This window comes from Haplochromis burtoni, unplaced genomic scaffold, assembly GCF_018398535.1.
Source record: "Haplochromis burtoni strain Fernald_Lab_line unplaced genomic scaffold, NCSU_Asbu1 Contig_25, whole genome shotgun sequence".
NCBI classification, from domain to species: domain Eukaryota; kingdom Metazoa; phylum Chordata; class Actinopteri; order Cichliformes; family Cichlidae; genus Haplochromis; species Haplochromis burtoni.
This window is the reverse complement of record NW_024582386.1, coordinates 2,417,630-2,433,660: the sequence shown is the minus strand read 5'-3', so window position 1 is coordinate 2,433,660 and position 16,031 is coordinate 2,417,630. Positions and strand designations below refer to the sequence as shown.

Here is a 16,031-nt window from a genome sequence, read left to right as displayed (position 1 = left end):
ACCGTCCTCGTAGAAGACGTCCTCCGCTTCTTCGCGCATCCTCTCATCCAGGTCGTCCTCTGCAATGTCGGTCACGGCCATCACTATTCCTCCTCTTCTTTCTCTTCTTCTCTCCCTCTTGTCTTCCTTCAGCCTCAGAGAGAGAGAGCGACTGGGCTGTAAAAATTGAATCGACGCCGGCCCGGCCTCTTCGCTACAGGCGACAGTCCGATCGCCGGCAGGCTCCTCGCACAAGCAGGAGGGGACAGGGACTGAGCTGAGCTTCAGCTCTCCGCACGAGAACGAGTGCGTAAGTGCCAGGTGAAGTGTGTGTGTGTGGGTGAGAGAGAGGACTCCCAGCGACCTTCACCAAGTTTCAGCAACAGTGCTGATTTCATAACATCCTGTGCAAGGCTGAAGTGAGAGCGTGCCGGTTGGAGAGCACTTGTATGAGTAACTGTGCGCATGTGTGCGAGCGTACAGCACGGGGAGGATCAGTAGTGTGTACATGTGTTTCTTCATGTGTGTGCGTGTGTGTCCATATGCACATTATGGCTCTCCACAATGAGTCAGCTCAAGCGCCTGGTGATTTAACCAGAATAATTAGATTCTTTATTTTAAGCCAGCAAGGACATGCAAAGAGGGTGTGAAAACACACCCTGTGTGTGTGTGTGTGTGTGTTTGTGTTTGACATGGTGTGTGAGACATGAAGCTGGCTCTGCTTGTCATTCCTTCACAGCTCACTAGGAATCATGGGACCACACTGATCGCTCCCTCTATTTTTTTTTCTTTTTTGTGACCCGCTGTGAGGAGGCCTTGGCAGAGCCCGTAAAGTCTGTTGTCATCTGCTGTTGCTGAAAGCCTCCACAGAGCTGCTCATGCAGCAAATAAGCACACTCACCTGCTCTGAAAGAGACAGATTTAGATTCAGACAGAGTGGGAGAACCTCTCGCAGAATAGTAGTTTTTACATTTCAGTCTTTTGCTCAAGACTACACTGAGTCACACACTTGAAATCTGTGTTTAGGAAGCGCAAACAGAGATTTCTGGCCTTTACAAATATGCTTTAAAACAGCCTAAAGCCTTCGGATTCTTTCATTCTCAGTGTTAAAGTATTCAGTCAACTTTTAGTACAGTACACAATTGTTTAGTACAAGATTTCTCTTTAGAAGCAATGCTTGACTTGAGTGATGCATCTAAAAAGTGACTAATTTATCTTTGGACTGGATATTAATCCTGGTCTCTGTCATCTGTTCCATATAATCATGCATTTATAGACAGGGCGTTTGCACGTGTGAATAAAGAGATGTCGCCTCCAGCTCTTTGTCCTTTATAAATGAATATTTTTTTCATTTCACCTGAATACACAACAATCTGATAAATCTTGCTGACTGCCAAGGTTTTAAGGTCTTTCTATAAATCGCAGAGAACAGAAACAAATGTAATGGTCATTGTAAATGTCTCCGGTGGAACAAGAATTAGAGTCTACAGTGATACTAGCACCTCTCCAAGTCTGTGGTACTTATTGACCATACAGCTGTGCGTTCACCTCCACTCATCACAGGTATGAATGTAGTGGTAATTTTGGGCTTTTAATGTTTTCCTTGAGCTGTTGTTTTTCCAGGATAAGATGAATAAACAGCATACGTCTTCAATGGACTTTAAAAAAATAATTGGGTGGAAAAGTTTCAAGTTTCAAAGTTTAATTGGTTAGAAACATGTTTCCCTGCAGGACAAAAAAAAAATCTAAATATGAACTAAAGAAAAAAAAATCATAATACAAAAAACAATTAAAAACAAATAGTAAAAACAGCAGATGAGAAATACAGTAGAAATATAAGATAAATGCTTATGGTGACCATCAACAAACTTCCGGTATAAGCAGAAGAAATCACTAAAAGCCCCAAACCCCAAAATGAGCATCTGACCTCAACTGGACATCCTCAGTCTTTATCTGCAGGTATCAGCATGTAATACCTTTAAATCCAGTAATTAAGAATGCAAGAAACAAATCATTTAATGAGATTAACAAAGTAAAGCCCAATGCTTCATGGACAGGAATTTAAATAGATATAAATTACTCACAAGTGTATTTATTTTGAATTTATCAGAATTTCAGGAGCTGGACCAGACCCCACTACCCTACTGGTCATACATATATAATCACTCACCCCACACACCCGTTTATTCTCATTCCCTACTTTAGCTGCAGCTGTCACCTTCTCTCAAAGGTATCAAGCTCAGGAGCTGCTGTGGATCCTCAGTGAGGCTTTCTCCAAACCAGATTGGTGCTTTACTCTCACTAAATGTTTGTCACCTGCATTTGGCGTTTGAGTCCTTGTTACTGAATAGTTTTTATGCCATGCGCCTGGAGGAATTAAGGTAAATAAGTCTTTAAAACTGTAAGAAATCTTGTCAGGTAGTCTAATGTTTAGCAGCTTGACCTAAATAGAGATAAAGGGGGTTAAACAGCACAGGCTGGCACTGAACTCATGTGTTGTGCTGTTTTAGAGAAAAACAAAAGCATGTAAAACGGCTTGGATATATTTTTGGAGTCCTGTTATGTTGTGTTGCTTAATGACAAACTCTCTAGCGCACTTTATAAGTCTGAAGTAGTTTTCCAGCTTTTTAAAAAGCTTTGGTCCATCCCCAGGAGGCCCTTTACCAGCCTCTTTCAAGCATTTCATGTCCACTCCTAAATTACTGCTAACATGCAGCGCTTTGTGTCTTTTTGACCTTTAATTTATTCTTAGATGGAAACGGTTTGTTTTTTTAAAAGCAGGCAGACAGAACTTTCTTCCTCTTTCTCACTCTGTGCCTACATCTGCCAGAAAGCAGTTTCTCTGACTCACCCCATTTAGACAAACCAATTTCAAACCAAAATAGAAAGTAGGCCTCAAGTCAGTTCATTATCACTTTTCCTTCAGACTTCCTCTCCCCAGCCGCTGGCTCCCTTCAAGGCCAAAGCTTGAGGGAATAAACTCATTTTCACTGGGGCAAGTCCAGACAATCCGGACACATCGCAAAAGGACGCGCAAAGAATGTGAGACCAAAGAGTTGTTTTAAGAACGTCTTTGGGTTGAGAGAAAGGCTCGCTTTATAAGAGTATTTCCTGTTTGTGTGAGGTCGATAAGAGGAACAGAGTGTGTCGTGTTTGTTAGAGATGTGTTCAAATCTTATCTGCCAATCTGAAGCAACACAGAATCTGTGAAGATGGCTAAAACTGGCCGCTGCAACTCAAAACCCAAAGATGAAGTCATTCAAAAAAGAGAAACAAAGAAATCTGGCCCCAAATTCTGATTTTAACCAATTCAATTATATTAAATTTTCCATGTAATTGTATTAAGTAAATACAATGTAAATTAAATGTCAAATGAATTTTACTTAGTATACATTCAGTTCATACCAAACATGTTTTCCATCCATCCATCCATTCGCTTCCGCTTATCCTTTTCAGGGTCGCGGGGGGCGCTGGAGCCTATCCCAGCTGTCATAGGGCGAAAGGCGGGGTAGACCCTGGACAGGTCGCCAGTCTGTCACAGGGCTAACACACAGGGACAGACGGGGGGAGAACGCAAACACGGGGAGAACATGCAAACTCCACACAGAAAGACCCCGGCCTGATGGTGGAATTGAACTCAGGACCTTCTTGCTGTACGGCAACAGTGCTAACCACCGTGCCACCGTGCTGCCCCCAAACATGTTTTCCTTTACAATTAATTATTTGAATAAATAAGCCTTTGATTTGATATATTTTAGTTGTATTTTACTCAGAATTATTGCTTTATATTTATTGAGGGTCCACGTTTCCATGCACAGCAGTCAGCTGCTTCCATAGGAATTAAGACGTAAGGAAGCATCCAGGTTGAGCACCAGTAAATATCAGCACCTCTTTAAAAGTGGATGTTTTCATAGTTTGTAGGTCTGCAACATTCAGGTGCCACAGTCTTCCCTGCAAATTCACCCAAGGTCAGAGTGTGCAATGCTCAGAGAAACGGCAAACAAATAAAATGAAGAGTAAGAATTTTAAGTAACTGTATGTTGATGAAAACTGTGCATGAGAGCAATCTGAAAGGCTTCTTCTTCTGAATGCTGTCTTGTAATCACGCAGCCCTGCAAAGATCTTTCTCTTCGATTAACGCGACAAGAACCACACTGCAAGTTAAACTCGAGTGTCGGACTAAGTGACGGATCATAATTAATGCTCGCCAACCAGACTGCTGCTTCACGGCTAACAGCAGTGACATTTTGACTCGCTGCTCTGTGTCGCAGGGAGCTAGAGTCACTGGTCAGGCAGGCAAGTAAACAGAAAACACAGTGACACATGCAAAGCAAAGCCCACTGTCTTATGCAGACTCATCCCACTCCCATCTGTGCACTCCTATAACGAGCTGGTTCTGCTGTTGACTGTGTCATCATTATGTGCAAAACATTGTTGTTGTTGTTTTTCCCTTAAACCGAGGCTCACTTTATTCAATGCAAAAATGGTACATGCAGATGTCGGAAAATATAGGAGCTTCTCTTCTCTCTCTTTCTGTAACCGTGAACTGTTGCCGGCCTGCAGCGCCAGAAAATGGGGTCAGCGTTTGCCCTGCTGCATTTCAATGGCCGGCTATTTGTTCTGACCACCAGAGAAAAAGCCCCTGCTTCAGGAAATGCAAATACACAACACCACGCATACGCACAAATTACTCTTACACACATATGATACAACTGAACACACACAAACACAATACCGCCAAAACAAAACACAAACAGACAAGTGAACACAAAAACACGCATACACAGTTGTAACTGTCGCACAATCAGACCGGCTCTGTACAATGGTGCCGTTTGAATGGGGTCAAACAATGGAGCTCTTTGGCATCTGAATCGAGCCAGATGATGAGTATCCCAGGAGGCTGAATAGGCGGCTTCAGCCTCCTACACAGCCGCTCTGCTGGCCCTGAAAATATGCATCAGTATGCTGCCTGTTACCACGGCTTAAAATATCAGTTATTAGCATGAAAGCAGCAGCTCTTTAGCATCCATGCTAATTCTGTGGCGCTTGACAACTGAGCTCTTGCATTAAAGACAAACTGCACCAATAATGTTTATGGACTGGTGGGGAGACTCCAACAGAGCACATCACTGAGTGTGTGTTTCTATATTGTTATCGTCCCTGAGCTAGCATTAAAAGCTGTGACTGGTCTCTGTGGCCACAAGTTTAAAAGGCCACTGAGAGGCTTGCACTGACAGATTTAATGGATGCACCCCATTTTTTTGTCTTTTTATACCAGTTTCAGTCCTTTAAACGCTTCTCTGGCAAAGATGATAACATTAATGTTATAAATTAAAAACAAGAAAAAAAGAAAGTGTCCACTTATACATTCACTGCACTAATTCCTACCCCTTACACATATATACTCACAAAAATAGTCAGTGTTGTTATTGAAATTTTTTCCTTTATATTGCAGACCTTTAGTTAGCATTTAGGTCAGTTTTACTTTCCTTCTGGAGATTCTGGTATTTTGTTCAGCCTGGTTAGGACCATTGATGCATACACCACCAGAGATGGGTAATCCGATTACTTTTTTCAAGTAACGAGTAAAGTAAGGGATTACTATTGCAAAAATGGTAATAAGATTACTGTTACTTTACCGTAGGAACGCTGCGATACCGCGTTACTAAAACCATGATTTTTTTGCGAGAATGTCTCATGACAGTGACGTAAGCGAGTGCAATGTTTGTGACAACAGCTGTGTGCAGATCAACAATGGCTAATATAGAGTGCGAGAGAGAGTATGAGCGTGCAGCGTTTAAAGCGTTATTTAGAGTTTGATTCTGTAAAAAGTGACAAAAACATTAGCGTCTGTTGTGCGTGGGAAGAAAACTTCTTTTTACAGCGAAAAAAACCCTAAACTTGCAAGCAAGCACCGAGTGCGCAACCACGTAATGGGAAACTCACAGAGAAACTCGCGGATTCTTCCACTGACCGCCGCAGCACACCTGCACCAAGGTAAACCTCCGCCTACCCTAAAAATAGAGCAAAAGGACCGCTAGTCTTTGACTTTATTTATTTTCTGCTGTGTTTTACTTGCATCTATTTGAAAGAGTGTAAACACACACACACACACAAAAAAATTATGTGCTGGAATGTGCAGAAAATAGGTTTAAATATTAAACAAATTTCTTCCAGTCAGAGAATGTTGCATATAATTAAATTTTTTCTTGATGCATAAAGTTAAAAGATTAAAACTAATAAAACAAGTTTTAAAAAGAGACTTTTCCATTTGATTACATTTTGTATGATGGATTATGCAGAAAAAGTAGAATTGGGCTGAAAGATCTATCAATTTATCACCTATTCAGGTTGTAAATTGTGTTTAGAAAAAGTAACTAAGTAACTAAGTAATTAATTACTTTTGAAAATAAGTAATCAGTAAAGTAACGGGCAGCTGTGGCTACAATGTAGCTTGCCATTGCCAGTGTGTGAATGTGTGTGTGAATGGGTGAATGACTGAATGTAGTGTAAAGCGCTTTGGGGTCCTTAGGGACTGAGTAAAGCGCTATACAAATGCAGGCCATTTTACTTTTTTGGGGAAGTAATCCGTAATTAGTTACTGATTACTTTTTTCAAGTAACTTGACCAACACTGTACACTACATACGCAAACAACTTTTTCTGTAGCGAGAAGCTTAACGTGTTTGTTTTGCTGTTCAAGAAAGCTGTTACTGGTCTGTTACTGTTACTCACATTCCACACGACTGCATACAAGTCGAATGAATCCAGTAATAGTTAAATACAAGAATGACTGTGTCTCTGAAGCAGTTTTGGCTAGCTTCTAGCTGTTGCTCTGAGGGAAACTGACGAGCCTGTTGCTGGTTATGTAATGAAGGAAATGCAATGAGTTAAAGCCTGGGCATGTAACCAACATGCCAGCTAAATAAAAAGTTACTTCTGTGAGTTACTTGTCTCACTAGAGAAAAGGCCTTTGCACACCAGATGTGTTAAATCTGAGTGAAAATTTAATGAGTCAAAAATATTTTTCACTCTCACGTACGACCATAAACAGATCTGACCAATCAGATCACTGTATTTGGCAATGTGACAGCTTGTTGCTCAAAATGTGCACAGGTATTGAATATACAGTGACATACAAATAGTAAAATGATACTATTTTACCTCAGACACACAGTTAGATGCTGACTCAGGTCAATCGCCTCCCTGAAATGATTTATTTTCCTCCTCAGATGTGGTCCCAACTCTGCCAACGAGAGCTCAAACTGCCTCACTGACGTCCTGAAATATGTACGATAGCAGTCGTGATCCAGCTTCATCTCCTGGATCAAACCATGAAATTCTCCCTGCTGCTTTCTGCTAGTGAGAATTAGATGAACCCAGAATCTCAGTTTCTTCTTTTTCCTGTTTCAGGGACATCAGGACCAGCTCATCATTACTTGATGTCGACTCCATCTATTCCGTTGTGCATTTTTGAGGACAGATATTTTGCAAAATAGCAATGCTTGTTACACAACAAGTTCCCTTCTGACGATTTTTTCCCAACACACTTGATGTGGCCGTGAGTTGTGCTGTAATTGCTGTAATTTAGCAAATTATTGCTATTATTAGTGTAAAAATTACTTTCTAAAAGAAATGTTAAGCAGCTCTAATTGGGATAAATAAATTATAGAAAGCTCTTCTTTTTGACTATATTTTAAAGGGAACAAACATGCTGCTAATAAAACATCTTGCAGGCTTTTCTCGTGAAAGATTTCCAAACTGTGATCTGGTGTCAGTGCATAACAACTGCTGATATAACACTAACTGAGAAGCTCTTCAATAATGCAATAACGACTTAAAGCAATAAACAAACAAGCAGTAATACTAAGAATGTGAATAAAGAGGAAGATACGCCCAACCCACAGTAAGCTGACACTACACAAACTGCCATACACAAAGTGCATTTTGCAGTAAAGTTTGTGCTGCTCCAGGACTGATCATTTTAACGAGGAGACTTATGGGAAAACTTTCCTCCAAAAAGTTTTTGATGTCAGCCTGACTTCCTCTGCTGCACCCTGACAGATGGGTATTCATCTGAGGTGGTGGGAATGAGGTGAAGGCAAAAAATATCACATCATTTTTGGAGGACGGTGGAAAAGTGTCCTCAGGCCAACTCACGTTTGATCATTCCCACAGACTAATGTGAGCATGAGCCAGACAGGATGAGGAGCGGAGGAGAAAAAGAAGACACAAGGGGGGGAAAGGAGACCTCTCTCATTCCTTCTCCTTTTCTCTTTAGCCAGGCCTCGGCCTTTTCTCTCTCTCTATAAGAAAGATGAAAAAATGGGATGACTGTGAATGGGTGGCTGGTTACCCGGGTAACAATAACGAGGGCACTGCGTGGCAAATCCAATTTGCCATGGCACTTTCTGACTCATTGGAGGTGCACGTGTGTGAGTTAGTGTGTGTCCTGCACATTATGGCTTCATGTGGCTAAGGGAAGACGGCCATGATGTACCAAACCGCCGCCAAGCCTGCACATATTCATGTATTCAGACGTACACAGGCCAAAACATCTGCTCCAGCTTCCTGAAACATCTTTAAAACCAACAAGAATGCAAACTATAGAGAAAATCTATATGTTATAGCATAGGGTAGTGGCATAGTGTTGTAATCATCTGAGAGATCCAAGGAGGAGAACTCGTATTTTGGATCTAAGAGTGGATATAATGACTCGTGCATAAAACACAATGTAAACATTGCAGACTGCTGAGTTACATCCTTAATGAATCAGCCTGCAAACAGGAGAACATGTGAGTGAATGAACTTCTAAAACAACAAATGAGTTTTGAAATCCTGCAAGTATCATCCGCTCTCACATTATTCAAGAGAAACCACATAAACCGACTTCCACTGGGACAAACCTGCAGCCTGTGATTGCGTCAGTGCGCTGCATGCGTGGTTTAGTGTGCAGGAAAGCTCGGTGAGATGGCAGAAAACATCCGAGGCTGGTAATGAAAACACACAGAAGTAACTTTGCAAGAGAACAACTAGTAGATACCTACTGTAAGCATATCGATATCTTTTCATCGTAATGTGGTTGTATGTCTTGACTCTGCGATGCATTGTGCCAGAGGATAATCCAAAGTGATGCCTTCTTAACAGTGTGAAGCCTGCTACTCCTTTTGTGCTGTCACCACTTTCTATTTTTGTGCTCTCTCTCCCTGTCTCTCCCTGCCGCTATTGTATTTTGTCATTCTTTCCGCTTCACAATTGGATCCTCTTCTCTTGTTCATTCACTCTTTGCCTTTCTGTGCCTGTCAGAGTGCAAAGAGGGCATCAGACAATGGCCGCAATACAGCCGCTGCACGCCGGCTGTGCCGGCTGGCACCGCAGAGATGGCGGTACTCATGCTGTGGCCTGCTGCTCCCGGGTACACCTGGAGGGAAGAGATAACAGGCGGCTGAAGCGCTCAGTCAAAAGAATCAGCAGACCTCGACCCTGTCTGTGCATTTGGTCTCTGTGACCCTGAGTGCTTAATTTACGCGGATGTCCTCGGTGCACGTTCATGCTGCTGATCTATGTGGGGTTTTCTAGGGTGTACAGAGAGTGGTCTGGAAAAGAGAACATATTCAGGAAGCGGCAGTTCTCTAGGTGCAAATGCTCACACAGACTCACCAAAATTGGATAACAGAAGACCTTGTCTGATGAGTCTCAGTTTTTCCTGTGACATAGGGTCAAAATTTGGGTGTAAACAACATGAAAGCACAGATCCATCCTGCCTTGCTTCAACAGCTCAGGCTGCTGGTGGTGTAATGGAGTGGGGGATATTTTCTTGGCACATTTTGGGCCCCTCAGCACCAACTGACCACTGCTTAAACACTATAGTGTATCCTAGTATTGTTGCTGACCAGGTCCATCCCTTTATTACCACAATGTTCCCATCTTCTAGCTGGACAATGTCTGTCACAAGCTCAGATCATCTCAAACTGGTTTCCTGAACATCACAATGAGTTCACTGTGCTGAAATGGCTTCCACAGTCTCCAGATCTCAATCCAACACAGCACAATTGGGATGAGGTGGAACAGGAGATTCGCATCATGGATGTGCAGCCAAGAAATCTGCAGCAACTGCGTGATGTCATCATGTCAACAAGGACCAAAATCTCTGAGGAATGTTTCCAACCTCATGTTGAATCTGTGCCATGAAGAATTAAGGTAATTCTGGAGGGGAAAAGGTGGCCAACATACTACTAACAAGGTGTACCTAATAAAGTGACCATTTGGTGTAGCCTGCCAGTGTGTCACAAATCTTCTGGGATTGGCTAACAGACCGTCAGGCAACACCTCTGTGACTGTATTACAGTCAGACAGATCAATTCAGTGGTAAAAGGGAGTCTAACCCAATCCCTTTTAAAGTGATCAGTGAAACAGTGCAGCATGATATCATGTAGCCAGCACATGTATACATAGCCCCGCCTTTTTATTTTACGTGCTACAGTCATCAGTCCACTCAGTGTGTTAGCACATTTCTGACACTCAATATGCCCGAGCTTCAAACAGATCATTAAACATTTTCCTGTTGGGGAGATTCAGAAGCTAAATGAAAAAAGTTACCACAGGGCGGGGTAACAGGGTGGCAACAGTTCTGAAAACCACAATTTCCTCTCCCACGCCTCCCAGTACATCACTGTGTCCTCTAGTTTACATTTCAGCCATCACCTGCTGACTACAAAAAGGAGAAGTCAACTTTCAAAATCGAAAAGTGGAGAAAACAGAAGACACTGACAAACGAAATGGGTCGTGCTACCCATGGTAATAAGATCCATTTTTTTGAGGCCTTTGGTTGTGTTAGTCCTGTGGTTAAAAGGTACAAATGCAGTAAATATAAAAATTTTAAAAGTCAGTGGTGAAAACCCCCCAAACAGATTTATAGATTAAACAAGTTGAAAATATGGTAACACAGTTTCTGAGAACTAGGGTGGGGACGTGGAAGGAAGGTTGGGCAATAGTGTGTAAAATAACATTAGCTCCCTGTTGCAGCTGCATTTCTCAGAGTACAGAATGAACACAAACCACAGCACTAATAAAAAGTGTCACAATTAGGAAGTGGGCTCAGGGTGTATACCAAATCAGAGGATGACAGAAGCGGTCACAGTTTTACACTTGTAGCCTTTCTGCCCTGATGGTCAGGGGAACGGGGGCAGAGCTGGAAACTGTGATGACAGCACATCATCACGCGTGAAAGCCTTTTAAAAACAGACTAAAAATCTCTGCATGTGTGTGTGAGCATATGTGTATGAAAGCGTGCTTTCCCAGAGTCTAGCTTTGCATCAGGTCACTCCAGAATGATGACATCTGCCTTGACTTCACATCTGTCCTTCTCCCTGAAGTATGATCGTGGACTAATAACAGCAACCGCGCATGGCCTACTTACAAAACAATATGATCCTGGCACTGTTAAATATAAAGACATTTCACATATTTCCTGCAATTCTTCTCATGTGTTATTAATGGATCAAACTTAGCCAAGGAAACGAATTACACAGTGAAGGTAGAATGATTTGTTAATAATGCTGGTTGTCATTTGACATTGATCCAGACACCAGAATGATACCTGCCACTGAACACTTTTAAGAAAAAATTCTACAAAACCATTTTTTCCCCATAAATTTGGAAAATAGTACTGCAGTCACAGAACGAGGAAGCTGTAACTTGCCTGCACTGCACTGGAAAGCCATTTTCAAACACATCAGCCCCAGTATACCAACTTTATTTATACAGCGCCAAATCACAACAGCAGTCGCCTCAAGGTGCTTTACATTGTAAGTTAGACCCTACAATAATACGTACAGAGAAAAACCCAGCAATATGACCCCCTATGAGCAAGCACTCGGGGATGCCGCGCCCAGCAGTCTGACTGCAGTTAGGCCAGATGGACTTCAGTGGATAAACCTGACTTTTTACTGGGTAAGATTGGCTTATCTAATAAAGCTGATGAGTGGCTAGCTCGGTGGCACGGTGGTTAGCACTGTTGCCGCACAGCAAGAAGGTCCTGAGTTCAATTCCGCCATCAGGCTGGGGTCTTTCTGTGTGGAGTTTGCATGTTCTCCCCGTGTTTGCGTGGGTTCCCTCCGGGTACTCCGGCTTCCTCCCACCGTCCAAAGACATGCAGCTTGTGGGGATAGGTTAATTGATAAATCCAAATTGCCACTAGGTGTGAATGGTTGTCTGTCCCTGTGTGTTGGCCCTGCGACAGACTGGCGACCTGTCCAGGGTGTACCCCGCCTCTCGCCCTATGACAGCTGGGATAGGCTCCAGCGCCCCCCGCGACCCTGAAACGGATAAGCGGAAGCGAATGGATGGATGGATGGATGGAGTGGCTAGCTCCTGGAGATAGCAGCTGGAAGTCCAGTAAGAATACACATGTATTAATACCTTGTGCATCCAGATCAGCTTCTATTTTATGTGTTGGTGTGTTTGTTGACATTAGTGTTTAGTGGACTCCATTTCTAAACTAAAAGCACCCTTATTGAGGTATTGCCATCATGCTAACATGTCCACCAAATACACATTTATCCCTTGAGACAAATGATTGCATCACATCCAATATTGCAGAATGGCAGGCAATGTGCATATGACATCACCCAAGAAAGCTCAGGATCTCATGTTAACATCTTGCTGTGTGATGCCATGGATCAGCTTCAAAGGTCTTGTGACGCTGATGCATCAGTACATGAGAGCAGCCTTAGAAGTAAATGAGACTTACACAGGATTATGAGGGTGGTTGTAATGTTATGACTGATGTACTCTGATCAAAGCCCTATATATAGCAGATATACAATGGTATCATGTGATTGTAATCTTCAGGTGTTCACCGTAGGCACTGTAAAGGAGCGGAAGAGAGGCGCTTGAATTTAGGAATTCAGATTCCAGCAGAACATTGATCTAAAGTCATCACACATGGGCTAGTCCATAGGTTAGGGTTGTAAATATATATGGTATCATTATTAATACACAATTCTTCACACACTGGCTACAAAAAACGCTGAATGCGGCAACAACACTCCCAAAGCTAATCTGAGCACAGCTTGATCAAAATATAAGTAAACAAAACTAATCTGAACAAACTGTGTTCTTGGCACTGAAGCACTGAGATCACAGCTAGGCTGGGACTCCAAAAGTATAACCCAGCCTTGTTATTCACAGTAAGTACATTTAACCCTGCAAAGCCTGAACTATTTCAAACTGAAGTGGTTGTTTGACCTTCTGACATATTAACAAAAAGAAAAGGAAATTAAATATCAGTTTGCACATATGAGTTTTAATTTGCAATAACTTTAGGTTTTTCACATTTTTTGTATTTGTTTTTTTTTTAAGGAAAAGAAAGAAGGAGACTCTCTCACAGCAATACAGAGTCACACCGATGCCTTCTTTCCGGTTCATCAGCATTTGAATGTTGCTTCTCATTATTGAAGCCAGCATGCGTTTAAGTAACGCTGGCATCTCGGTCTCTTGCAAGCAAGAACACACACACAATGATGTTAGTCTGGCATCCTTCTGAGGGGAATGGACACTCAATAGCACCACATCCTGACCACCATGAAACCCGGCAGTTCCACCGAGAAGCACAAAGAAGAAACTGTCAGCGCCGTCCAAGCCCGGTGACGTGGGAACCGTGAGCTCACGAGGATGCCAGCTCTTCCTGTTTTTGGCCTTGAGATGCTTCAGCTGGCTCAAAGTTTGACTACTCAGACCGATGCTTTTCTGTGAGAACCTCTCATTCATGTCTCAGTGAAAAGGCAGAAATAATAAGATGGTAGGAGGCGGTTTGCTGTGTGTGGTGTGTTTACTCATTGATCAACTCTGAAAAGAAGAAGTTCTTTAATGCAGCAAGTGACTCCTACAAGGTTATTTGCCGCACCTGAATATCAAAATCGAAGCATGTGTGGAAAGATACGACAACATCTCTTTATTGTAACGGAACATTCATGATATTACATTTTTGAACCATAAAGTCGCTTCATTGTCTATTTTTTCCAAACATGATACCTTGTGAGTCATCAGGAACAAAAAGAGTCCAACAAGCAGAGGGTGAGGTCAGTGTGAACTTTTCTCTCACTTCTTCTGAATGACAACAAGAATAATAAATAATAACAGCAGCAGCAGCAACAACAGGATATTTGATCGATTTGCTCTTTCCATTATAGAGTGAGGTCAGAGTGCAACGCCCTGGAGAACTGGCTGATATTACTCACTCAGCAGTGAGTGTTTGCTGAGCTTCACCCTGAGCTGTGGCTGTACTCAATACTTTTACAGGTTGGTGTATTTATACCAAGGGGCACCTTCTGGAGGACGCAAAGTTAAAGCTATCTGCAGTTCTTTGAATGGCCACTTGGGGATGAGTTGATCCAGAATCAAGGCTTCTCGTGTCTCGTGTGACTTCATGTCGCGCATGTTACTTAATAGTTGTTTGCCTATTTTGTACCTGATATAAAATATATATTCATGTATTCCCTGACTGGTTGGCAGTCAAGGAGGTTTTTTTGGCTGTTGCTGGATAAAATCGATGAAACTGGTCTCTAGGCCTTTGCAACTGGGGGCTTATTCTTCTTGATGATACATTGTCGCCATGACTGTCATACATTCAATGCAGCATTTTGACAATTCAGTGGTTTAATCAGTTACTAAGTAACTGATTAAAGAAATACTAGAATTTCACTCAGTAGAACTGAAGCACAACCTTCTTGGATGGTCTGAATCAAACAACAAGCCACGATAATAGTCAGAGAATATCCAACAGCACAAACAGTGAACAGATGTCAGCTCAGTGACACTACGTAGTTAGAGATAAGGCCTAGCAAACATAGATGAGCTCCAGCAGCCTTTGTCAGGACACCTTTCAGTCAATGTGGGCTTGCTCTCATCTCCAGCCTCCAGGTGGATGAATTATTCTTACTACAATGTGTCTCTAATCTCTATCTGTGTGTTTGTTTCTTTGTCTGCAAACTCTTCCCAGACAATCATGAATAGAAGGTACATCTTAGGCCCATGGAGGTTATGATGTCATCATTTTGCCTAGCAATCACCATTAGCCAAACAAAAACTGGTGTTCAGTACTGCCTGAAAGTAGAAGTTCAGCCTATGAACTCATAAGCAACAATTTTGTGAGATAACACAGCAAACAAGCTCAGGGTTGTTTTCCTGTAGACAGTCAGTTAAGGTGCCCCCTGCTGGCTAATAGAAAGAATACAAGTCTCACCTTTTCTACCCGGAATCTATGTCCATCCTTTAAGTACAGTTTATGCATTTTACTGTTTTGTTTTTTTTAAAGATTTATAGATGACAAAAACTTGCATGTTAACAGTAGCCTCATTGCATGTCTAAGCTTACAGGCGTCATTATCAAGAACTCAAAATACTGAACTATATTGCATAGGACACAATCTTCATGTGAGCGCCTGTGTTGCCTGTACATTTTCTTCTTTAGGAAACACATTTTACTTTGTTCTTTGCTCCCTCTGTCCCTCACTCTCTCTTTCTTTCTATAACTCTTTCTCTGTGTTCACGAGCAGCCCACGCAGCAGCCCAGCTTGTTGACTTTATTGTGTGAAAATACAGAGAGAGGGCCAACATGACTCCATTTACACGCTCCCTGGTAACCTGTAGAAATAATTATTTTCCTGCAAAGATAGCGCAGAGTGCAGAGAAATGTATGGATGAGAGGGAAGGAAAGAAGAAAGAGGGGAAAAAACAAGCGTGACAGGAGGAGAAAAAGAGGAAAACTGGGATAAAATATGAGCAAGCAGTGAAAGAGAGAGAATCACGTCTAGCTACAGCTGGAAAAATGAGCCGAGGCAATATGTAATCCCCTCTGATGTAGTTTGCATCACACCGCCTTCCCGCATCAGTAGCAGCAGAGTTACAGTGGTGAGGAGGCGCGTTGCTATGGAGTGGGAAGATTTTTAGAGAGTGAGCACCATTATGTATCTGATTGGAGAGAAGAGAGCGGGGAGTGGTGAGGAGTGGGGGTTGAATATCTGGAGGGAGGAAGGGGGAAAACTGGAAGAGA

The 16,031-nt window shown here is 42.3% G+C and overlaps 1 protein-coding gene across 3 annotated transcripts in view; it reads right to left on the bottom strand.

The window, feature by feature from the left end:
* The window catches only part of ripor2 (RHO family interacting cell polarization regulator 2), a 68,420-nt gene extending 59,269 nt beyond the window's left edge, over positions 1-9,151 (bottom strand). Inside the window, exon 1 of one of the 3 annotated variants that reach the window (XM_005917484.3) lies at positions 9,026-9,151. In XM_005917484.3, the coding sequence (XP_005917546.1) occupies positions 9,026-9,086 (61 nt within the window). In that variant the 5' untranslated portion in view covers positions 9,087-9,151. Of the gene's footprint in view, positions 1-2; positions 556-7,142; positions 7,499-9,025 lie in introns of those variants that run through there. The other 2 variants (XM_042218920.1, XM_005917483.3) reach the window with 2 other exon arrangements.
* Positions 9,152-16,031: the final 6,880 nt, after the last annotated feature.